The following is a 25,270-nucleotide window of genomic DNA, read 5'->3' as shown; positions in this document are numbered from 1 at the left end:
TCTCATATTATTTGCTGCTTTTTTATTCATGGGATTATTCATGCATATGACTGCTATTGTTTGCATATAAACATATATATACATATTTGTGTATTTTAATGTTGTGCATTTGCCATCTGGGAAAGCCTTTCTGTTAGAGAGTATTGTGTAAAATAAAACCCCAAGCCTTATTCTAAAAGAGAGAGTCCTTGCATTTTGTGAAATAAAACCCTTTTCTAAAGGTGTTGTTTGTTTTGTGCTAAGTCTTTTGCTTCGCCGAGTGTTGAGCCATCGTGTGGGAGCTGTATTATCTGATAGGCGAAAGCAAGACACTGCCCCTACAGAACATGCCATTGTTCTACCCAAAAAGCCCTTCTTTTTTAGAGAGATGTCGAGGAAGAGGCAAAAGAAAAGGGGTGTTATGGCAGAAAATGAACACCCAACAGGAACCCACTACATCTGGAGACGCATCCCCGAGCAGAACCTAGATTTCTCCCCAAAAATTCTGATCAACTATAGCAATTGTGTACTGAATGAGGCGGAGACTACGGTTTTGAACAAAGATCTGGGCTATGTTCGAACCCCCAAAGATAACATCTTCAAACTGAAAATAGAGACAGCAGAGTACCGACGAAAAATAAGATTGAGAGTGTTTTTTCAGGACAAACCTTGCCCCGGAACAGAAAATGAATACCGGACTACGTCCAAAGTCTCCTTTCATTCCTCCCTCTTTCAAGATTCCACCAGAGGTGTTGCCATTCGAAAAAGCTGTGAACAGAGAGATCAATAACATGGGGATGCATCACCCTAATCACTTTGTAAGAGCAGCAAAGTAGAGATGGAGGCACTGAACGCACTAGTATCTGATAATTCCATCGGAATAAAACCTGCCAATAAGGGCGGGGCAATAGTGATCCTCCCAAAGGCTATGTATAGAGACGAGTGCATCAAACTTTTTTTTATGGCACTCAGAACTACAAGCATCTGACTAAAGTTCTCACACCTGAAGTACAGGAAGAAGTGGCCTTTTTAGTAACTAAAGCCCAGGCTAACGGGTGGATCACAAAACATGAGTCTGATTTTTTGATCCAAAAACATCCTAGGGTACCCTACTCTACACACTCCTGAAGATCCATAAAAAAAAGTTTACCCCATCTGGAACACCGATTGTTTTGGGAGTTGGGGCTATCCTAGAACCCATGTCACAATTTTGTGACATTTTCTTTTGCCCTTTGTGAAGAAAATGCCTACATTTTTGCAATATACGAAAGATGTCCTCAATTTGATAAGAGATTTACCCTTCGACAATAGGAGTGATTTTCTGATCAGTTTGGACGTGGAGTCCTTGTATACTAACATTCCCATTCCACAGGGAGCAACCATGAAAGTTGTAGACAAGATCCTGAATGACATAGAATGGGAGCACATGACCCAATAGGATTTTGTACTTGATCTGGCCCACTTTGCATTGACAGACAACTTCTTTGAATTTGAGGTGGGTTATTTCCTTTAAATACATGGGACTTCCGTGGTGAGCATGCTTGCTCCCAGTTTGGCATGCCTCTGCGTGCATTTGTTTGAATCTGAGTATGTCCTAATTCATCTGAATTCCTTGAGGTACAATATACAGATGTGGAACTCATAATCTGGACAGGCACCAGGGAAGAAGCTGGTGAATTGGTTGAATGCATTGAATCCTTTTCTGCGCTTCACAGCCACCGTGGGAGGCAATGATCTACCTTTCCTTGATCTTCTGATTAAGGAGTAAAATGGACACCTCAAGACTGAGGCCTTCTACAAACCAACCGATTGTAACAATCTGCTCTGTTTCGAAAGATTCCACCGACATGTGTTGCGAATGGGGAAGAAACTCAAGCTCAGGTGCATCTATGCAATCTATAATTTACTGTGTGATGATTCAGTGTACTTTTGTGATGTAAAATTGTCTTGCAAGCTTTCAATACAATCACTCTATAGGAAGTGAGTGGCTTGATAGACCAAACAGGCAACAGCATGTAGTGAGAGAATCCCAACCTGGGCGGAACAAAGGACCACTCAATGTGCACTTTAAAGAACGAATAATAGGTCCTACAGAAATAAAAATCTAACGTTGAAGAACTAGTCTTTCACTCTGTACAGTTGCTGGGCCTGAATTTGCATTTACAGAAGCCATGTGGCAGTGCAAGCCTCAGAAGTAATTACCAATCACAGGTTTGGAAAGAGGGTTAAAAATTTCACCACCAAAGACATACAGTTTTAACACCCCCAACGTACACGTCTGGTTGATGTCAAACTCTCCTATATCTTAGAACATGGTCGTTACTACACTACAGACCTTTCTAGGTCTCTAGTCAGCCCTAAGTGATTTTTGCAATGTGTAGAAAAACCAAGTGCGTCTTCACAAAACCATCCTGTGCGTTTCTGTTAAACTGACTAATTTTTCAAAACTGTAACAGCAAAATTTAATACACTAGACAATTAGTGTGTACAAGATTGTTGGCATCGAGTTGGGAAAGCTTGACTTATTTTCTTTCTACCCTATATTATAGCTTGGGAGTGATTTTAATGGTATTCATTTCGATGTAATATTTTATTCAGCATGGAAAGGTTTTTGATCTCATGGGAAATGTTTTTAAAAGTGATATTAACTGTGATGTTTGTTTTGCCCAAAAGGCAATTTATGAAACAATAAAATAAACTTTAAACATTCCCTCGGCAAGCAGAAATGCATGCAGTCTCCCATAGTTTGCAAAGCACTAACACTCTTCCTCTTTACAAGTTCAAAAATGTCCCGATTTGCAAAAATGGGCTACTTTTCAGCTACCTAATTTGCTAATGGGGGCCATTATTTTTGGTACCCAAGCTTATTTTCTGTTCCAGTCCGATCCTGTTAATTAGTAGATCTGTGGCTGAGGCAGATTAAACTGATACCAGGCATTAGAGGTATCTTATACAATGAGATGCATATGAGTAACGTTCCACATAATATTATCGGTCTGGTGAATTTACTATTTAAACTCCAATTGTTGAATTTTTATTGGGAATTGGATAACACATGTTCTGTGCAAAAGCAAGAAAGGGACCAATGTGACAGTCTCTTTATGTCACAAACTATCTCCTCCATGCCTGTGATCAATCTTCAGCCAATCCATGTGTCTCTTTTCTAGATGTAGTGTCTCTTTTAACCATGACTCTCACACTAAATAAACAAAGGAAAGATCATGTGATCTGTTATGTCAAAGGCTTCTCCGTAGACCAGCACTTTCAACATGTTAAAGCAGGTGATTACCATGAATGATTGGATGTTATTTAATGATCTAAACCTTATTAATGGAGAAGCCCAGTAAGTCAAGTGTAACCAGCATGTACAATGATCCAGAGAAGGTAGAAGTAAAGTTCTTGTCTCAGACAACTTCTGGCCTCTCCTTGGTGTGCTGAGCAAAATTATGGCTGTAAGGATGGAAGAGCCCATGGATGAAGTGTAACAGAATTTATATGCATTTTTGATATTCAAAGGATACCATTATTCTTCAGTACCAACTTGGTCCAGAAACAGTACATTTTTGCATACACTAGCTGACTATTTAGAAAACGGTGAGAGCCTGAAAAATAGAGGAATTAGACTCCCGGAAAAACTACAAAGAGGTTTCTAAGGAGAGGGGTTTGTGACCTAACAGCTAGAGCGGCCGACCTTGAAGCTGGGGAATGGAGTTCAGTTCTTGGCGGGGACGCTTAACATCCTAAGATTCTGGACAAATCACTCAATCTCCCGGTGCCAAACAAAAATTATTGTGTCTGTCCGTAACATAACTGGTGCTCATGTAACACGCTTTGATACCTTCGGGTCAAGTTCACACTATATAAAACTCGAAAAAAATATAAAAGAAAAACTAGCAAAGTAAAGAGATATACGGTTTGTGGCCCAGATAAATAGTAAAGGATCAGGTAAAATTAAGTTGCATGTTGATTGAAGAGATAATATCTGGGTGTGATGCTATCAAGAACAACAGAACTTCAGAAGTGAAGTGAGTGTAATGTCTTCTCTGTATTACTTTTATTTTCTCCTTAAAAGGAAAGGGTCCCATGTTTTCCTAAAACAGCTGTATGCATATGGTACTGAAATACTTTTGTAAGCATTCGTAGGGATGATGGACAAGGTATGAAATATTATTCTATTCTGATAAACTCATTGCAATGTTGATCAGGAATGTAATACTATTCCTATCTGTTATATAAAATGGTCAGAAGAATATATATGATATATACATGGTTGAAGCTTGAAATCATACCAGCTAATCACCACTTCGTTAAGTCCCCAACATTGTGGTTGACCTCAAGAGGAGAGAAAAGCGCTTTCATCCTAATCTCAGAACATGCCACTGTTTAAAAAGCAAAGGTAGCTACATTGTTCTCCTTTTGGTATAGGGTCAAGACAGAGCTCTGCTGGTAAGGCTCTTTGCTGTATTCATGCACAGCAACTAGAAACAGCATTGTGTTGTATGACCATGCTACGCAAGTGTAGTTAGTTATCCAGTCAACCTCTGAATAAAAACATAGCCTTATTAGCTCTTTAGAGCCAAGGAAAATGCAATGGAATATTATTCATACCTGCTACTATGCAATATGTTCAATTGATTGAATAATATTGATATCAGTTACTTGGCATTATAAATATTCAATAAATTGCTATTTATATCAAAGCATCTGAATTAAGAGCATTAGATTAAATACTACACTTATCTGTCACTATGAATTATGGAAAGGTGGTGTAATGATCTATGTTCCATTTAGAGATTGATAATTTCAGATATCAATACTACCAGTTGCTTGAAATTAAGATAACAGATGAATTGCTATTCCTACCAACACCAAAGCCTTATGGACAATGAAGGAAATTATATACCTCCCAGTTCCTCAGCATCACAGATAACCTATGAAATGCCAAAACTGGCAGCTCCTTAAAATCTATATACAAGTTATGAAATGTAGTTCCAATAAGCACCTTTAAAATTAAATAATTCCATATTTAAATAAGTGCTATTCATGTCTGCTTTTAAGCAATGCGGAAGTCGATTAATTGTCTTTGCTCTCAACTCATCGGAACAATGTGTAATGATGAAGAATATACACCCTTCATTTTCTAATACAGTGAAATGTTATCACGTTACTAATGTCCTGATATAGAATTTAGTGGAGAGGGTTCTTGGTCGCAACGGCGATGGAGTACCCTCTTTGCCAAACTGAATTTCCGCCTGCTTCATTTAGAGCAGGGCAGAGCTTCAGTATGTCAGCGACAGAGACTACTCCATCTCTGCAGCTGACATACACCTCCGACGGCACGATGGAGTTGGGGGTCGTCAGAGATTTGACCATTTTACCACCTGCCTGATTTAAAGTGGGTGGTCAATGGCCAGTTTTCACTGTCTGTCACTTAAAAAATGACTCCCGCACCATGGGAGAGAACTCCCATGGTGAAGGAGTCATTCATTTTTTATATTTTGAAAAACAAAATCCTGCTCTGGGATTTGGTTTTGAAAATAAAACACCAGGTTTAAAGTTTGATGGACGGTACTGGCATTTAGAAGGAGTCGTCTATCAAATTTTCAATACATTGACAAGAACTGCTGAGACGGTGGTTCCTGGCAATGTAAGAGATATCCAAAGGGCCGGCAGACATTTCTAGATTCAGAGGATGGGTACTCTGTCAGGGTGACAGAGTATTTTGCTCTGTTGCCCTCACAGAGTAAAGGTTATTCTCTATGGTCTAAACCAGGCCCTCTATGTGCCCAGGAATCATGATCATTATTTTCTCTTTACATCTTTTGTGAGTGATGGAGGTAAAATGGAATGACACTATTACTAAAACCTTCTTGAGACAGGCATGGAAGTTCACAGACAGCAATGAGTCTCACTTCAAGTGATATTGAACACTTACTTGTGGTGTCGGTGAGCTGCACTCCACTCACATCCTTCACTAGGCCGTTAATGCTGGTGGACGGGCCACAGGCAGATATGGCACGGGGTGGCCTTTTCCCCGGGACTTTCACTGTTGTTCTGAGAAGATCCATCTCTTTCCCGTGGCTGCTGTGTATGTAATCCTTCACATAAAGGAAAAACAAGTTATTTGTTTCGCCGGGTATGGGAGGGGGACAGTCGAGAGATGGTAAACACTTAAAAATATATTGTAGGAAATCTAAACAAAATATTAAGTTTTAAGACTAGTACTAAGTTATGATTACTTCCTACACTTCTTTCAGGTTGTCTGCATGATTCTAGATGTCTGACACCACTCACAAAACTGTTCACTGCAAAGCAAAATATTAGAATACGGTGACTGAGAAAGTTTGATTTTGATAAAAGCAAGACTTGATATTCTTAAATGGAACTAAAAGGCTGAAAGTCACATGGGACAATTCAATGAATTTATACTGACTTTCAGTGATACCTACAATGCAGTCCCAGGAGATAAAGAGATAGACAATATGAGAGAACATAACCTCATGAAGTGATACAATCCAGGGATGAGTAGCTACCTCGTTCTCCAGGATTCGTTCTTTCAGAGACTCACATGCTTGAATCATTCCCTGTTGTTGAGTTGGAAGTCCCATTTTCACTTTAAACTGGAGTATGAGGATGCAAAATGCATGAGAATTCTTAAACTGAGCAACTTTAGTACCAAACTCCCCTCACTAAAAAGAAACCAAACTCCAACCAATTGCAAAGAGTGGGCACCAAAATCCACTATCCCTAAAGGCCATATAAGTTACGATTTCCAGCACAAATTTACCAGTACAGTAAGACAAAGTTAAACATCTATTAGTTGAGGGAAGGCCATATGGAAATCTATGAACAGTGTCAATGCTGGATCACTGTAGCTACAGAGGAGTAACTTTTTCCTTCGCCAGCATTTCATAGGTTCACAGGCTTGAATCAGATTAGCAAGAAGTATCAATGAGCAGTATAACAGCATAATTCACAGCTCTAAGGACAGCAAAGTCAACAGCAGCCACCACGCCGAGAACAACCACAGCAGATACAACTTTCAACAAAGCAAGGAAAACAGCAGTGAAAATAGCTGCCAGCAGAAAAGGGATCACAGTGACAACAGCTGCTACAACAGTGTGAACCGCAGCAGCAACCACAGGTGTAACTTCAGCATGGACATGGCAGCCACAAGATCTGCTAGCACAGCAGGAACAACAGCAGCGACAACTGTAGCAACAGCAGTGACCATACCTGCTGCAAATGTAGTACCCAAAGCAACATCAACAGCAGCTGCTAGTAAGGCAGGGACAATAGAATTTACCACAATGGTAAGCAGAGTAGGGACAACAACAATTGCCACACAGCAGAAACCACAACAGTATCAAAAGCTGCCACCATCAGGGAGGAGCCTAGCGCGTGACCAAGATGGCCGCGTGAGCCTGGAGCTCCTGAGACCCGCGCTCCCTCCGACAAATATCCTGTGACGAATCCTGTCTCTCACACCCGGAATATTGAAGGCGAACCGTTGCTGAGGTGATTGTTGCTGTCCGGACTGAAATCGCCCACCGGACGCCGAAGTTGTGCCACACGGAAGGTCGCGGCCTGCTCCCCGGAAGATGCCCGGGGCTTGCGCTGGCACGGTGCCCGGACACTAATTGAACAACAGCGGCTGAGTGTGGGGCGAGCCATCGGACGGACGGTGTCATCACTTTCACTTTCACTTTCCTGATTTCATCGCGCCCTGGCTTGGGAGTGCGCCGCGCCGGCCATTTGTCGCACTGTCTTCTCTGGATGGGCAAGGGTATTGCTCTCGGCTGCAGATCACGATGTCAACCAAATCGGACGCCGAAAAACAGAAGCCCAAGAGCACCAGGCGGGGAGGGTACACCCAAACCAACAACATGGACCGTTATGCCCATCAGAAGGAGTCGCCGGGCGGCTCGGGTCGGACACTGGAAGCCCTGAAGGACGGTCTACCCCCCGCTACGGAACCAACCCTCCAGGACGTTATGGGTGCCATCGAGGGAATGCAGGCCTCTATCGGGCGGCAATTCGAGACCTTGGCACACAAAGTGGACACCATCTCGATCGACGTTAACTTGATTCGGGCAGACCTGGGGAAAACCAATGAACGGGTTCAATCCCTGGACCTTAAAACTTCTGGCCTCCTGGGTGATGTCTCCGACCTGCAGCTGGAAGTCCGCAATTTGAGGTCCGCGAACGACCTCTTTGCCCGACGGTTGGAGGACTTTGAAGGCCGGGCACGGCGCAATAACGTGCGCATTATTGGGGTCCCGGAAAACTCGGAGGAACAGTCTGTGGACCTGTTCGTGGAGGACTTGGTGGTTAACCATCTGGCGCCCAAAGGCCTCAGTAAGTTCTTTACTGTTGAACGGGCCCACAGAGTCCCTGGTGGGAGGCCCAAGGTGGGGGCCCCTCCGAGGCCGATTGTCGCAAGGATCTTTAATTTCAGGGACCGGGACGCCATTCTACAGGCTTCAAGAGTGTCCGGCCCGACGGCCTTCCAGAACACCACCGTGAACTTTTACCCCGACTTTACTCAGGCGGTGCAGAAGCAGAGGCAGAGCTTCCTGGCGGTTAAGAGAAAGCTTAGAGGGATGGAATTGAAGTACGCCATGCTCTTCCCGGCCAGACTGCGCGTGGTGTATGAAGAGCGGACTTTCTTTTTTGATTCACCGGACATGGCTGGAGAATGGCTGGACACATTGCACCAGCGACGGGCCGGCGGGGAGCATGCTGGTGGAGCAGAAGGTGGTGGTGTGGATCAGGAATGAGGACTCTGGTGCAAGATTATTTTGACTTTGCCCCGGACAGTGACTCGCAGTTTTTGGTTTCTCCGGGAGTGTAGTAACCCGGGGGGTGGCGGGGGTATGAAGGGAGCTTTCTCCTCCCCTGGGTTTCTTTTTGTAGATTAGTCTTAGAATAGGGCGACAGGCACACTGCAAGTTGGGGGGGCTTTTCAAGCTTACGCAGGGGTGCAGGGTGGGGGGTGGACTGGGACTGTTGGGATGGTTGTTGTTGGTTTTTGTTTTGCAAGGCGTAGTGATGCAAGCTACTGTAGCTCAAGTGCGGTTCTTCGGGGGAGGTGGTGGTCTCCTTACATTTCGGGATGGGGGGTAGGGGCTTAAAGGTACTCAGTTGGAATGTTAATGGCTTAGGGGATCGCATTAAGCGAGCGATCGTTCTGCAATTCTTGAAGCGATGTTCCCCTGATATAGTTCTACTGCAAGAGACGCACTTGATAGGCAACATGTGCTACGCGCTCAACAGGAAGGGCTATAAATTTGTCGCGCACTCGGGGTTCTCCTCGGGCTCCAGAGGGGCTGGAATACTTGTCAGGGCCTCACTGCCGTTTGAGGTTGATTCCACCACTGTTGATGAAAGGGGGCGATTTGCGGCTGTGGCGGGGAGGTGGGAGGGCAGGACGCTGGTCCTGGTCTCTGTGTATGTCCCTCCTGGGCTGCAGCCCTCCACGTTTGAGGACCTGGGGAGGGCTCTGCTGGATCTTCCAGAAGGGATGTTGGTGGTGGGTGGAGATTTTAATGCGGTTGGCTCCGGATTGCTTGATAGACACCCGCCTAGGAGCACTGGGGGGGGCGCAGAAATGGCTTACGGATTTCGTGGATACCCTTGGTCTGGTTGACTGTTGGAGACTGCTGCATCCCACTCAGCGACAATACACCTTTCACTCAGGGGCGCACGGCAGTCTCTCCAGAATTGATTATGTACTTACTTTGGCTGCACATGCCTCCTTTGTGTCTGAGGCTAGGCACATGGCTAGGGGTATTTCGGACCATTCGCCGGTGTGGATCTGTATGGATGTTGGTCGAGAGATGGGGGGTAGGGTGGCCCCGATTAACCCCTGGTATCTCCGTGACCCTAGGACTCGTAGCGCTGTGCTGAAGGCGGTCGATCGCTACTTCCAGGAAAACCTAGGCTCGGTCGCGTCTGCGGTGTCCTTGTGGGAAGCGTTCAAAACTGTGCTGAGGGGAGAGGCCCTTTCCTTGATAACGGCGGCCAAGCGTCGGAGGGATGCGGAGGTCATACAGCTCGAGGCGGAGATAGCGGCTCTAGAGTTGGCCTTGGAGGGGGAAGTTCTGGCAACAACGCTGCACAAATTGAGTCTTAAGCAGTCGGAGTATAAGGCCCTGGTGACGGACGCGGCCAAAGCCCTGAGTAGGGAGCAGCAGGGGCGACTGTACGATGTTGGGGACAAGGCCGGGAAATTAATAGCGTGGCTGGATAAAAAAGAGCGGGTTAATCGTGTTGTGCCAGAACTTGTTACAGAGGGTGGCGTTAGTGTTACTGAGCCGGATGGCATAGTTCAGTGCTTCGCGGATTATTTCCGTACGGTCTACACCTCGGTATTGGACAGGCCGGTTGAGGACTCGTGTGAGCTTCTGCGCGATCTGGCTCTCCCTTGCCTCTCTGATATAGACAGGGACGATTTGGATGGTGACATCACAGCTGACGAAGTTGCGGGTGCTATCCGTTCACTGCGCCCGGGCAAGGCCTCGGGCCCGAACGGTCTGCCAATTGAGTTCTAAAAACTCCGTCCGGACAAGATTGCTCCGCATCTGCGAGCTATGTTTGTGGAGGCGCGGGAAATGGGATGCCTTCCCTTTGACCAACGTCTGGCGACAATTGTGGTCATACACAAAGACGGCAAGCCCAGAAATAAATGCAGCTCCTATAGGCCGATTTCGCTACTTAATGCCGAGCCGAAAATCCTTGCTAAAATACTGGCCAACCGCTTGATTAGGGTCATTGGGGACCTGATTCACCCGGACCAATCCGGTTTCATCCCGCATCGTAACAGTGCGTTGAACCTTAGGCGCATCCACAGCGTGCTCGCGCGGACGGGGACGCTGCAGGAGTCGACCGTTGTGGCTGCACTCGACGCCACGATGGCCTTTGACACGGTAGAGTGGGCATATCTGTGGGCGGCACTTGCAAAATTCGGCTTTGGGCCTGGCTTTGTTGGCTGGGTGAGATTACTATATGAAGGACCCTTGGCCAAAGTCGCGGTCAATGGTAGGGCGTCCTGTCCGTTCGAGCTGGGGAGGGGCACCAGGCAGGGTTGTCCCCTGTCGCCGTTGTTGTTTGCTCTTGCCCTTGAACCGCTGGCGGCATGGATAAGATGGCACCGGACATAAGGGGGATCCGATGGTCACCAGATCATGAGGACCGCATCTCTCTTTATGCCGACGACATTTTGCTATACCTCACCTCCCCTAGGAAGTCTCTCATAGTAGTCTGTGACGTTTTGGCCTCTTTTGGTAGGAACTCGGGTCTCACCATTAACTGGGGTAAGTCGTACCTGTACGCCCTGTGTGGAGACGTCCCTGTTCTCCCGCGGAATTGTTCGATCCAGATCGCCCGGGATGGCTTTTTGTATCTAGGGATCTATATCTCCGCCGATCCGATTGTTCGGTATGAGAGAAACCTGCTCCCTCCATTGACGCACTTGCGGCGGGATGTGGCGGGTTGGCGGCGGCTGCCGCTTTCCCTCCTGGGCCGGGCCGCGCTGTTCAAAATGATGTCTCTTCCCCGCTTTCTTTATGCCCTGCAGAATACTCTGGAGCTGGTCCCGGCCAGCTATTTTCGGGAGGTTGAGAGCCTCCAGCGCTCGCTGCTGTGGGAGGGCCGACCGCGTATAGCTATCGCAAAACTGACCCTTCCGTGGTACGATGGGGGTATCGCGCTTCCCGACATCAGGCGATACTACTGGGCCACCCAGTTAAGTGCTATCAACCATGGCGTCTACGGACCGGCGCTGAGCCCCGGCTTTGCTATGGACCGATGGTTGCTGCGCGGGGGTAATTACTTTAGAGCACTCTACTCCAGGTCGATGGATGGGTCCCTCACGGGACCGACCAAGACAGCGGTACACGTGTGGAAGGCTGTTACGAACTCATTGGGTTGGAAGGATAGGCTCACCCGCGCCACTCCGTTGTTTGATTCCGATGTGTTGGGGAAACTTTGGCACACGAAGGGGTTTGAGAAATGGGACCTGATTGGGATTTCCAGAGTGGGGGATCTTCTTGTTAAGGGACGAGTGAAATCGTTTGATGAGCTACGGACGGAGTACGATCTGGAGGCTACGGAATATTACCGGTACGCACAGGTGCGCCACGCTCTGCGGTCCGTCCTCGTCGAGGGGGAGGCTGTGCCCGAGTCCTCTCCTTTGGAGGATTGGATTCTGGATGGCCATATGCCGGAGAGTACAATCTCCTTAATCTATAAGAAGCTTGTTAACGTCCGGACCGACCTCCTCCTCGGGGTGCGTGATCAGTGGACTAGGGACGGTCTTGAACTGGATGATGAGGACTGGCAGTATGCCATTTCCTCTCCTAAGGAGGTCGCGATCCCGGCACGGCTAAGGCTAGTGCAGCTTAAGATACTTCATAGAGTCTATGTCACGGGCCCCCGACTGATTCATATGGGTTTCTCCGAGGATGGTTTGTGTAAGAGGGGCTGCGGGATGGTGGGCACCTTCTTACATATCATATGGGAATGTGGTGTGATTGCGGAGTTCTGGAAGCGAATTCATGTAGTGATGCAGGAGGTCACGGGCTTTGCACTGTTGCCAGAGGCACGGCGCTGTCTTTTGAATGTCTGGGGTCCTACTGACTATGATGCAGCGCAGACTCAATGGGTGACCCTGGGAAATATGGTGGCGAAGCGCGATATTGCGCGACTGTGGGGCTCTCAGAGACCTCCCGCTGTGGAAGCATGGATGGAAAATATGGACTGGAGCATGTTTAGGGAGAAGACGGCGTACTGTGCCCGGGGGCGGCCTAAGAAATGGCATAAGATATGGGGGCGATGGAACCAGTATAGGGGGGATATATGTCTGCCCCCGGCCACTGAACCGTTGGAGGAGCACCTTTCCCCCTAGCCTTACTTCCAACTTGGGATTACTATGAGGATATTACGTTAGATTGCTAGTGCCTCTGCTTCTCCCTCACCCGCCCGATCGGTGGTTTTGTTCTGTGTTTGAGAATGGGGCTGCGCTCCCACCGGGAACTTGCACGTGTTTATTGGGTACACTGCCTTGCTTGTGTTATTTATTTTAGGTTGTTCTAAAAAAGGAACCTTTGTCTTTTCCTGCACCAGAGCTATGGACACTTCCATGTGTTTTCCTTACTTGGCTGCCGAACCTCCGGGATGTCGGTTGAATAGCTGTGTTCCAGACTGATATAAATAAAGGTTTTAAAAAAAAAAAAAAAAAGCTGCCACCATTGCAGGAACCACGGTGACTGCCAGCAAGGCGGAGGCCACAGCAGCAACCAATGTTGAAATCCCTCAAAACGAAAATATAATGAGTAGAATGTGTGAATTTTTCTTAGTCACTGGATCACTCTGCCCTCAATTGTGTTTTTGCTCACTGTGCCACTATACACAGAGACTGACCATATGCAAGTCAGCCTTGGTTCTTGTCCAAGATGACCAGTCCAACCAGACCATCTAAGCCATGTCCTCTCTAAAAGGTAACATACAAAACCTCTGTTAAGCTTCTGTCTGCTGTGCTTAATCTGTGAGCAGCAGATTGAATTATGTGGCACTTACATATAAGTATAGCCTATGTATTTGGGGTGTCTCATTGAGAAAAACCAACACGCATTGATAAAGAAAACCAGTCTGACTTTAATGTGCTAATGTATATAAATAAAAAAGAGCACAAACGTTCAAAGACCATTTGATGGTGGCTGCAACATTTATTCTACCTATCACCTGGGTCTTTCCTAAGGTTTGACTAACTAAGTGGGTGTTCTTTACTCTTCGGTGCATGAGAGTAAATACCTAGCCATAAGTGGAATGTTGCTGGGCAGGAGTCTGCTTAAGTGTGAACTGAATTTGACAAGTGCCGCAGAGATATTTGTTTTGTTTCTAATGTTTATGATATTTAATTTCCTCTAACTTGCTTATTTTCTCCTGTCTAGGTTAAGCATACAAGATTTATTTTGGTTTATTAGTGTGCATGTTTTCAGAAAGGCTGTGCAATTGTTTTCCTATGCATGGAAAAGCTGTGCTGTGATTGGTTAGTCTGCCAAGGAGTTGCACTGGAATTGGTGAGATAGAGTTATGCTATCCTTGGTTGGTTGCTGTGAAAGTTGTGCTCTGATTGGTTGACCTTTGGCAAAGTCATGCTAGGATTGCTTGTTCGTTGCAGGTTTGTTGAGTGTGTTTTTTTTGTCTATTTTGAGCAAGAATAATGTGTGCTGTGTTGAAAAAGCTTAAAGCCCCTAGTGTTCCTCCAATGGAGGAACAGAGAGTTCGCCAGCATACGAGATGCTGACGAATGTTGAGCTCTAAGCATGTACTTGGATTCTTGATTATCATGACTACACCTCAGGTGATAAGGGCTTACAATGTCCTTTAGAGGGAACCCTTAACATTAGGAAGCTAGATTTTTTGAGGCAGAAAAGGAATGAAGAAAGCCTTTACGTAAACCTACACAATTTGAGGCATTGAACAAATGGCATCGGATGGCCACTGAGAAAGAGAGAAAAATCATTTAGAAGCAGGTGAGATATAAACAGCGGTTGGAATGCAAGTGGGAAAATCAGGAGAGATGCTAGAGAGAAGATATGGTAGAAGAAGTGAGAGTTTTCCCTGTAATAGTCAAAGAGACGGCAGACAAAAAGAAAGTCGAAGAGGGAGATAGAGAGAAGCATAAAAACAACAGGATTCAGATGAGGAGGATAACATTTTAAATGCTCTTATGAAATCCAGACCTCCTCCATACACAGATGGGATGCAGAGACAGGTGTAGGTTTCCACTGAACCTGATATGGGTGCAGCAGAAGAGGGTACACATTTACAGACACAGGGATTCTTATTCCTTGCAGTTTGGGTCCATTAGTGAGTGCCCCATCTGAGAATACTTTGATACCTTTGCCAAGTACTAACAGTGATACTACTGTTGTCTCTCCAGTTTCAATTGACATGTCTGCTACTATTCCTGCTGAGCCACCCAAAGAGAGGGAAATTATTATAAGACTTTTAATGATTGAATTTGGAGAGATTTTGCAGGCAACAGTTGATTTAAAAAAGCTGATTACACTGCAGATGAAATGAGATACTTGATTTGAGAAGCAGGAAGCTGTGCGAATGGAGCACATGATAAACTTATGGAGTTGGGCTAATGCAAGGTTGACAATAGTAGAATGAGGAATGTACAGAGAAATTATCAAATAGATTCAACTAAAAACTAGATACAAGAATTAGTTTTGGTGACTTTTCAAACTCACGTTAAGGATATAGTTGAGAAAATTAAAGACTTGAGAGATATGAAGAAGTATCAATAAAGGTGGAAAATGAAAGTTACTAAGAAGAAAATTACAGTGACTAGAAATAAAACAAAGGGTCTATTCATGATTCAGAACTAGAAACACTTTCAGAATTTCCCCTGAGAGAAGTACATGGAGGGAATTATGTACATGTACCTTGGACTAGAGGAGTTCTTTCTGCATTTATGACTATTTTTCCAAAACTGAGAGAGGAACGTGACAGGTGATGCAAGGAAGCTCATAGATGAACGACGACTTTGAAAATGCTTTGGACTGATTTAGATACGCTATTTGAGATTACTGTTCGTAGTGATCTGTGGACTGAGGTTAAAGCTGCTGTTGCTTGACTGACTGAGGGACCAGATCGAGCTGTGGCTAATAATGCTTCATCAAAGGTGGTTGCTCCAAATATAAAGTGGTGAAAGAGCATTTGAAAATAAAGGTACCAGAGATGACAAGTAACTGGGCAAAGATTTTTAGAGCTACCCCAGAGCGAGTTGAAGGAGTCAGTGCATGCTCACTATGAGAGGCTTATGCAGATTTATAAAAGCACAGCGGAGTTGAAGATTCTAACAAAGCAGGTGTTTGTGGTTGTGTATCTTCTTTCGTAATGGGTTTCTGTCCTGAGCTTAGTTCATATTTTCAGCAGAGTGTGATGGTTAGCAGACTAAGGGTTAATGATGTGACCTTGAACCATGCCAAGTACCTTAGTAATTGGTTTTATGTGAAGCAGAAGAGGATTAAAGAGAAGTTGATGATTACGTAGAAAAAGCAGATTCAGAGAAGGGGTAGAAATCAGATGATGGGTTTAGATTTGGATTTTGTATCGCCTGACAGTTCTGGAATGAATGGAGCACATCTCATGCAAGAAGTGAGAGTGGCAAATAAGATGGTGTAGATGCATGGTAGAGGAGTTGTGAATAATTCTTGACTGAATGCAAATGTTAATTTGCTGAAGAGGAGCACTGTGTTTCACTTCTGTGGTAAAATCAGCCAGGGAGTGCAGACTGAATCCAGAACGAATTCAGAATGATTGTGTTTCCCACGTGCAGCAAAATGCAAATCAGATGCAGCTGCAGTCAGTAACCCCAGCCCAAACAGCTCCTTTGCAGAGTGTGCAGAATCAAGGGCAGTTCCATATGAACATGGCTTAAGTTCCAGTGGTGCTGCAAAACATGTGAAACAAAATGCCTTGCAATTTACAGTACCAGTAGGCTTCATTGATTCTGAATAATGATTTTCTCTATTCCCCCCCAAAATACTAATTCCCAATGACAGTTTCTGAGAGGGGAGGAGGATTTCATGCTTGATGCAATCCTGGAGGTAGACTTTAGTAGCCCTCATGTAGAGGGCGAGGTGAATGGCCACCCTGTATCATTTTTCATAGCACTGATGCCACCCGCTCCATATTTCTTTTCAGTAAGAGAAGTCCAAGTTGTAGACATTAGCAATTAACAGATTGTTAACCAGGTAACAGCAGATATTCCTGTTAAAATAGAACCAATGGAGAATAAACGTCAGCTCATATTGTGTGATTCAAGTCCTGTTAATTTACTAGTCAGAGACTTGCTTTGAAAGATGAACTGTGTGATCTATTGCATAACAGATAGTGTTGCAATTGAAACAAAAAGTGAAGACTCATTGTTTAAAACCAAAACAAGATTCAAGAATTCAGTTGTTCCTAATTCTTACTAAAGATAATTTGCCTCTGGATATACAACATACTGTCAAAACAGGGGAGATAGGATTGATACAAAGTGCAAAACCTGTTCTAGTTAATGTTAGGCCAAATGCAATATTCCCTAGAATTAGCCAGTACAGACTTTCAAAAGATGCAGAAGAGGGAATGAAGCTCATTATTGAACATATAATAGAACAAGGCATTCTGAAAGAGGTGTTTGGTATTCTTCACAACTCACCGATAACGGCAATTAAAAATCTGAGTGGTGAATTGAGAATAGTACAGGTCCATAACAAAATAAATAAAATAGTCATTCCATGTTGTCCTGTGGTTCGAAGCCTGCAGTAATATCGTTTGGCATTCCAGCAGTTGCAGAATAGTATACAGTCATATATTTATGCAAAGCATTCTTCTCTATTCCTCTACATGAGGATAGTCAATTTCAGCTTCCATCCCATTTCCTAAATAGTTTTAGTTTGGTGTATACTGAATGTCCTTCAATTTTTAGTCAGATTCTAAAGAAATATTTGGGGAACCTGCCGTTGCCAGGAACATCAGTTCTGGTCCAGTATATTGATGACCTATTGGTGAAATCAAAGACAAAAGAGGACTGTAATCTAGACACAATTTCACTTTTAAGTCATTTAGCTGACAATGGTTCCAATGTTTCACCACAAAGATGCAGTACTGTAAAAGAGAAGTAATTTACCTTGGTCATCACATTGAAGAAGGGGCAAGAAAAGTCTCAAAAGAAAACAGTTCTGCAATTCTGAAGATGGGTCCTCCAGCCACCCAGAAGGAGGTGAGGATGTTTCTCGGATTTGTTGGCTAATGTTGTTAGTGAATTTAAAACTTTCCCCTGAATGCGAAGCCTTTAATAAGGCTAACTCACAGTTATATCAAAGATCTGGTATAATTTGATAACAAATGTATGAAGGCATTCCAAAATTAAAAGAATAATTATGTAAAGCACACAGCCTTGGAATGCCTGATTACGATATGGAGTTTTATCTCTTTTGTTATGAAAAAGACGGGTGTGTATTATCAGTTCTAACCCAAAAACATGGGGGTATGAGGCTAGTTGTATACCTAACTGTTATGTTAGATCCAGTAGCTGTAGCTCTACGTGGCTGCCTGAAATTGATTGCAGCTTTTTGTATTGCAATTGAACAAAATGAAGGAATTGTGATTGGGCATCCGTCATTTGTATTTATTCCATATTCAGCTGACATTTTTCAGACCTGCACCAGGACTCGGCACATGAGGAACAATCGCTTTACCAGATATGAGCAAGTCTTTATAGAAGCTGACAACATCTCTATCAGAAGATTTAATTATCCGAACCCTGCAACGCTTGTGCCTGTCTCAGACAGCAATGAAGACAGAGATGGAAATCATGACAATGATGATGACAGTGAGCACGATATGCGTGAGTGCCACAGAATTATGTACCAAACCAAACCTAGACATCAAAGAAATTCCACTTAAAATAGCTTATCTGATTTTGTTTGTAGCTGGTTCTTGTTTGAGAGACTATCATGGGGCATTGAATGATTCTTATGCAGAATGTTCTGTTTCTGAAATTGTTGAAGCATCATACCTGCCTAACGTAACTTCAGCGCAAGTGTCAGAGATGATTGCTCTGACAGGAACTTGTTGCCTTGCAAACAATGTGAATGTGATGATTTATACAGACATTCAGTGTGATTTTGGAGCAGTCTATAATTTAGGATAGTTGTGGTCACAAAGGGGTTTATAACATCCTCTGGTATACATGTCAGGAACAGTTTCTATATTCTTGATTTGTTAGAAGCAATAAAAGAGCCAAAATTAATGCAGTCATCAATCAAGTGTGCTGCCTATAAGGCTGGTAATAATTTAGTCAAACTGTGTGACAAATATGCTGACCAGGTGGTGAGATACTGTGCACTTAAGAATTAAACTCTGAGATCAAATGAGCTGATGAAATACAAGAAAAAGATTAACATGAATCAAATGGAAGTTTGGATGTTAATTCAGAAAATGTAAATTGTTTCTTGTTGAACCAAATACAGACTCCATTGAGTGAACTGAGGGAACTCCAGGAGGAGGTACCAAAGGATGAGAGAAAGAAGTGGGAAAAAGCAGGATGCAAAATAAAATATCCTCGTGTTAAGTTTTCTCCTGAAAACAAAAATGGACTTCCAGATAACATGTAGTGTTCTATGGCCGGTATCTGCCTGGTCAGGCACATGTGGGCAGGGGTGCAATGACATAGATATTTAGGAAATATTGGTTTAATCCAAAATTCACAAATGTTGCAGAAGTTCTCTTGCCAGAGACATGTTATTTCTCTGAAAAATAATCAGGGAAAAATGCTGGTGGTGCTTATGAGTCATATTGGCAAATCATAGGGCTCAAGCAGACTTCATTGAGATGCTGGTTTACAATGGCCTTTAGTATATTCTCATGCTCGGCTGCCTATTCTCTAAATGTGTTGAAGCCTACTCCCCCCGAGATCAGACAGCATGACAATTGCCAAACATCTGTTAAGGGAATGAATTCATCTGTTGACTTACTGACCTATATGGAGACTGAACATGAGGCTAATTCTAAAAATTAGATTCTCTATTTAATCTGTAGAGCTCTCCAGATTATTCAAAGGTGCCATTGTGGTTATGATCCTGAATCATCTGGTCTAGTGAAGAGGATGGATGGACCCATCAAAAACATGTTGGCTAAAATGTGTGCATCCATTAATATGAATTGGCCAGACGCTTCTCCTCTTGTTGTCATGAGCATGAGAAGTACCCGAGGCAAAAAGACTGGTTGCTCGCCCCATGAAGTACCTACGGATAGAACAATGAGATTGGTCCACATTACTTTAGCTACACTTGTGCCAATAACTGATGACAATGTACTAAATTACTGCAAAGGTCTGGCTTATGTAGTGAAATATGTTTCTCATCAGGCAAGTTTGGAAACAGCACTAGCAAAAAAACTCATTGTCACCCACTGCAGCCAGGTGATTGGATTGTTATGAAGAAGCATGTCCTGAAGAACTAGCTTGAAGAATGGTGGAAATGGTGGAAAGGTTGTACTTGTGACTAACACTGCTGTGCAATATGCCGGAGTTTCGCTGTGGATCCACACTGCTCATCTGAGAAGAATGAAAGTGGTGGAGGAAGAGGTGATGACAACAACCACTAATTCACAGAGTCAAGCTCAAGTTTGCAGCATGGATCCAGAGGTGAAGAATACAGTGTTGAAACTGGTGAAGTTGATGAAAGTGAATGTGAAGATCCTGTTGAAGGTACGAGTGGCCAGTCTCAAATTGAGGCTCAGAGTGAAGAGCTCTTGCAAAGAAACGACTGGCAGGAAGAAGAAGTAGTCTCTGTTCCGTCCAGTGAAAGGCTCAAGTTCAAAATTCAAGTTTTGAGAATTCCCAGAGGGAAAAAGTGTAACACAGTGAGTCAAGCCCCTGATGCAGATTAAAGAGCAAGTTCATCAGTGAATGAAGAAGACTCACAGTAGGCACAATTGAAGGTGCAAGAACTTCAATACCAAATGCCCTAAGAGAATGAGAGTGAGAGTTAGAATTGATCAAGGAAGAACCAGCAGTAGTTGACGTTATGGGGATTAAGATTTGCATCATGTATAATTTTGTTTCTTCTTCTGCAGTTGTATAGTTTGAGTAAAGAAATAACATGTATTTATTAAGGAATATAATGAGTGGAGAGTTAAAAGTGTGAGAGATTGAAAAGATGAGAAGAAAATCAGAGCTCAGATTAAGACTGAAGAAGAATTTAGGTTTTCAAATTTGCATCCCATAATGAGAATGTAGCAAAAGAGATTGGGTGAACTGAGTTAGGTTAATAGAATATGTGGGTGAGATTGAGGTGCCAATTACGATCCTGTAAAAACCGGGTACGAACCGTCGGACGGAGCATATTCTCCGTCCGACGCGTATCCGGTCGTCAAAATATACAAACATGGAATTACGATTCGCACGGGAACACCATTTCCGTACGAATCGTAAAAAACCCCGACCGAACAAAATAAACCTACAAATTCGATCCGGGAAAGCGCCGACCTGACGTCGGGACGCTCGCAGCCTGCCATTCACGAACCAGGAATCACGATTCGCACCAACGTCATCCCGCACGGTGAATATTTTCCGGCTGCCAAAAACTGCCGGGAAATCAGGACGACGCGAACAAGGACTACCAGTACGCGACGGACAGACAGGACGAGGCGAACAAGGAGGACCAGTACGCGACGGACAGACAGGACGACGCGAACAAGGAGTACCAGTACGCGACGGACAGACAGGACGACGCGACCAAGGAGGACCAGTGCGCGATGGACAGACAGGACGACGCGAACAAGGAGGACCCGTACGCGACGGACAGACATGGACCCGAACCTACGTGTCATCCCGGCCCTCATAGCAGTCGACCTCCTCTACAGGTTCGGACACAGACGCCGCAGAAGGTCAGAACAACTAAGGGAGGGGGGAAAGTGGGGTGGGGTGGGGGTGGCAGGACCAGGGCAGGCCACAAACCCCCCACCAAAGTCACACAGCACACATGCCCTGGACATACCTGACTCCCATGCCCTGGTCACTACGAGGGGGTGGGGGCGTGTCCAGCTAACCCAGCGACCGCCACAACGGAAGTCCGTCACGACGCGAACCGGCAACACAACCAGACAGGTACGTCCCGTACCCACGCCTGAACAGCGTGAGTACGAGTCGTACCACGCCCACACCCACGTCACCCCAACAATGGCAGGACGGCTCGTACCCACGTGGCAAAGGCCTGGGTACGGGCCGCAAAAGCATCACATATGCATGGAGCGTACCCCCACCCCATCAGTGTAAGTACGACCCGTACCCTCACCACGAATGCATGGAGCGTACCCCCACCCCAACAGTGTAAGTACGACACGTACCCCCACCCGGGTACGTATGGAGCGTACCCCCACCCCAACAGTGTAAGTACGACCCGTACCCCCACCCGCGTACGTATGGAGCGTACCCCACCCCAACAGTGTAAGTACGACCCGTACCCCCACCCGCGTACGTATGGAGCGTACCCCCAACCCCAACAGTGTAAGTACGACCCGTACCCACACCCGCGGACGTATGGAGCGTACCCCCAACCCTAACAGTGTAAGTACGACCCGTACCCTCACCCGCGTACGTATGGAGCGTACCCCCAACCCCAACAGTGTAAGTACGACCCGTACCCACACCCTCGTACATATGGAGCGTACCCCCAACCCCAACAGTGTAAGTACGACCTGTACCCACACCCGCGTACGTATGGAGCGTACCCCCAACCCCAACAGTGTAAGTACCACCCGTATCCTCACCCGCGTACGTATGGAGCGTACCCCCAACCCCAACAGTGTAAGTACGACCCGTACCCCCACCCGCGTATGTATGGAGCGTACCCCCAACCCCAACAATGTAAGTACGACCCGTACCCACACCCGCGGACGTATGGAGCGTACCCCCAACCCCAACAGTGTAAGTACGACACGTACCCCCACCTCGAATGCATGGAGCGTACCCACATCCGTGTATGCCATGAGCGTACATATTGTGAAATAGGAGGGGTGTGTGCAGAGTCCTCCCAGCAGTGCCCTGAGACAGGAGGGGTGGGGGCCTATAACTCCCAGCAGTGCCCTGAGACAGGAGGGGTGTGTGCAGAGTCCTCCCAGCAGTGCCCTGAGACAGGAGGGGTGGGTGCAGAGTCCTCCCAGCAGTGCCCTGAGACAGGAGGGGTGGGGGCCTATCACTCCCAGCAGTGCCCTGAGACAGGAGGGGTGTGTGCAGAGTCCTCCCAGCAGTGCCCTGAGACAGGAGGGGTGGGGGCCTATCACTCCCAGCAGTGCCCAGAGACAGGAGGGGTGTGTGCAGAGTCCTCCCAGCAGTGCCCTGAGACAGGAGGGGTGGGGGCCTATCACTCCCAGCAGTGCCCTGAGACAGGAGGGGTGTGTGCAGAGTCCTCCCAGCAGTGCCCTGAGACAGGAGGGGTGGGGGCCTATCACTCCCAGCAGTGCCCTGAGACAGGAGGGGTGGGGGCCTATCACTCCCAGCAGTGCCCTGAGACAGGAGGGGTGTGTGCAGAGTCCTCCCAGCAGTGCCCTGAGACAGGAGGGGTGGGGGCCTATCACTCCCAGCAGTGCCCTGAGACAGGAGGGGTGTGTGCAGAGTCCTCCCAGCAGTGCCCTGAGACAGGAGGGGTGGGGGCCTATCACTCCCAGCAGTGCCCTGAGACAGGAGGGGTGGGGGCCTATCACTCCCAGCAGTGCCCTGAGACAGGAGGGGTGTGTGCAGAGTCCTCCCAGCAGTGCCCTGAGACAGGAGGGGTGGGGGCCTATCACTCCCAGCAGTGCCCTGAGACAGGAGGGGTGTGTGCAGAGTCCTCCCAGCAGTGCCCTGAGACAGGAGGGGTGGGGGCCTATCACTCCCAGCAGTGCCCTGAGACAGGAGGGGTGTGTGCAGAGTCCTCCCAGCAGTGCCCTGAGACAGGAGGGGTGGGGGCCTATCACTCCCAGCAGTGCCCTGAGACAGGAGGGGTGGGGGCCTATCACTCCCAGCAGTGCCCTGAGACAGGAGGGGTGGGTGCAGAGTCCTCCCAGCAGTGCCCATGGAACGCAAAGGGTGGAGTAGCCACAGATACCGTGCCTACAAAAGTCAGTCAGGTGCACAAAGACCCTGCAGTACATGTACCACATGTGTGCGAGGCTGGGAGTATACGCATGCATAGCGCACAAAAGAAAACATGTACACATGAAGTCATGTCAATAGTCCACATACACAAGTACAATGACTACCAAGGATGCCACGAATGATGCAGGTGGAGACATCGCTCAGCATGCATGTGCAAAGGTGAAGGACTACGTCACACACCCAGCTAGTGGACACACAGCTCTGTGCTAAAGTCAGGGGACACCCTGCAGGGAAGAAGTCAGGGTACACAGAGGAAGGAATACACCTTTGGACAATTGCAACATGCAGCAACTGCTTACATGAATGGAGAAAGGTAGCTAACACCGTGTGATGGCACACAGATCCCAGGGTCCCCCCTATGAGCAGCACACTACTACATTTCCCACACACCCAACACATGACCAACACCCACAACCATGTAGCAGCCCCACCAACAGCAATGCCAGCAATGCAGGAGTGTTCCAAGGGCTAAAAATAAATAACTTTATTCAGCATGAGCAAAAAACTAGTATGACAAAAGTCCAATATTAACAAAGGCCATAGGGCAGTCCAGGAGTCCCAGCTGGATGGGGGACACAGTGGGATGCGTGTCCCCTAGCTTGCCTGCACAGTTACAATCCGTTGTCTTCCACAGGGGTGAGGGCATCATGTGGGGGGGAAGAAACAGGCACCGCAGGGACAGGAGGGTGTAGGGTAGGCGTTGTGGGTGCAGGGATGGAGGACTTCACCACAGGGGGTGGGGCAGGGCCAAAGGCGGAGGCCAGGATCTCGCTGCACACCTTAGCAAGGTCCTCCAGGGACTCCCCTGCACCCGAAGGAACCACAGGCCCCAAGGAGGGGGGGGGGGGGGTCAGAGGGATGAGTCGCAGCGCCACTGGGGGAGGGTGTGGACGGGGGGGGGGGGCTCAAGCACCCTGACCGGGGACCTCCTTGACCGCTTGCGGGGTGGTGTCACTGTGGGGCTCAGGGACAAAGCGGCCATGAAGGAGTCTTTGGGGGAGATGTGGCCAGGAGAGCTGAGGGGAGGGGATTTGGAGGGAGTGGATTGGGTGGAATGCGGACTCCCACTCTGGCTGCGTGTCACACGTTTGTCCCCCGACCCAGTGGGTGTGCCTACTGCACCCTGTGTGTGCGTGTCAGGAGGTGTGCGGCGGACCTTCCCTGCTGGTGTGGTGCCTGTGTCTGTTGTGGTGGGTGCATGCTTACGTCTGGGTGTATGTGGGACAGGCATGGGAGTGGGAATTGTGGAAGGAGCAGGGGTAGGGGGTGGGACGTAGCGCTGCAGGAGACCCACTGCTGCAGTCAGTGTGGAGTCTATGGACCTCAGCAAGTTGCGTTGGTCAGCCTGCGATGAATGAATGCCCTCCAAGTATGCCTCCATGTTGTTGAGGACCTGGCTGTGGCCATGGAGGACATTAAGGATCGCAGTCTGACCAATCTGCAACTGCCGCTGGATGTCCACAGACTCAGCATTGGCGGCAGCAGTGGAGACAGGGGCAGGGGGTGCGGTGCCTGGCAGGAAGGAGACATGTGGTGACCGGGCACGTTGGGAAGGGACACGAGCACGTGGGAGGCGGCTGATGCCAA

At 46.8% G+C, this 25,270-nt stretch overlaps 1 protein-coding gene across 7 annotated transcripts in view; it reads right to left on the bottom strand.

The window, feature by feature from the left end:
- The window catches only part of AGAP2 (ArfGAP with GTPase domain, ankyrin repeat and PH domain 2), an 897,926-nt gene that overhangs the window by 161,445 nt on the left and 711,211 nt on the right, over positions 1–25,270 (bottom strand). For all 7 annotated transcript variants that reach the window (XM_085600818.1, XM_085600812.1, XM_085600813.1 and 4 more), the window contains exon 11: positions 5,915–6,077. In XM_085600818.1, the coding sequence (XP_085456944.1) occupies positions 5,915–6,077 (163 nt within the window). The remainder of the gene's footprint in view (positions 1–5,914; positions 6,078–25,270) is intronic.

The sequence above is a fragment of the Triturus cristatus genome, chromosome 4_2, assembly GCF_964204655.1.
Source record: "Triturus cristatus chromosome 4_2, aTriCri1.1, whole genome shotgun sequence".
Taxonomy (NCBI): domain Eukaryota; kingdom Metazoa; phylum Chordata; class Amphibia; order Caudata; family Salamandridae; genus Triturus; species Triturus cristatus.
This window is presented reverse-complemented; position numbering and strand designations above follow the sequence as displayed.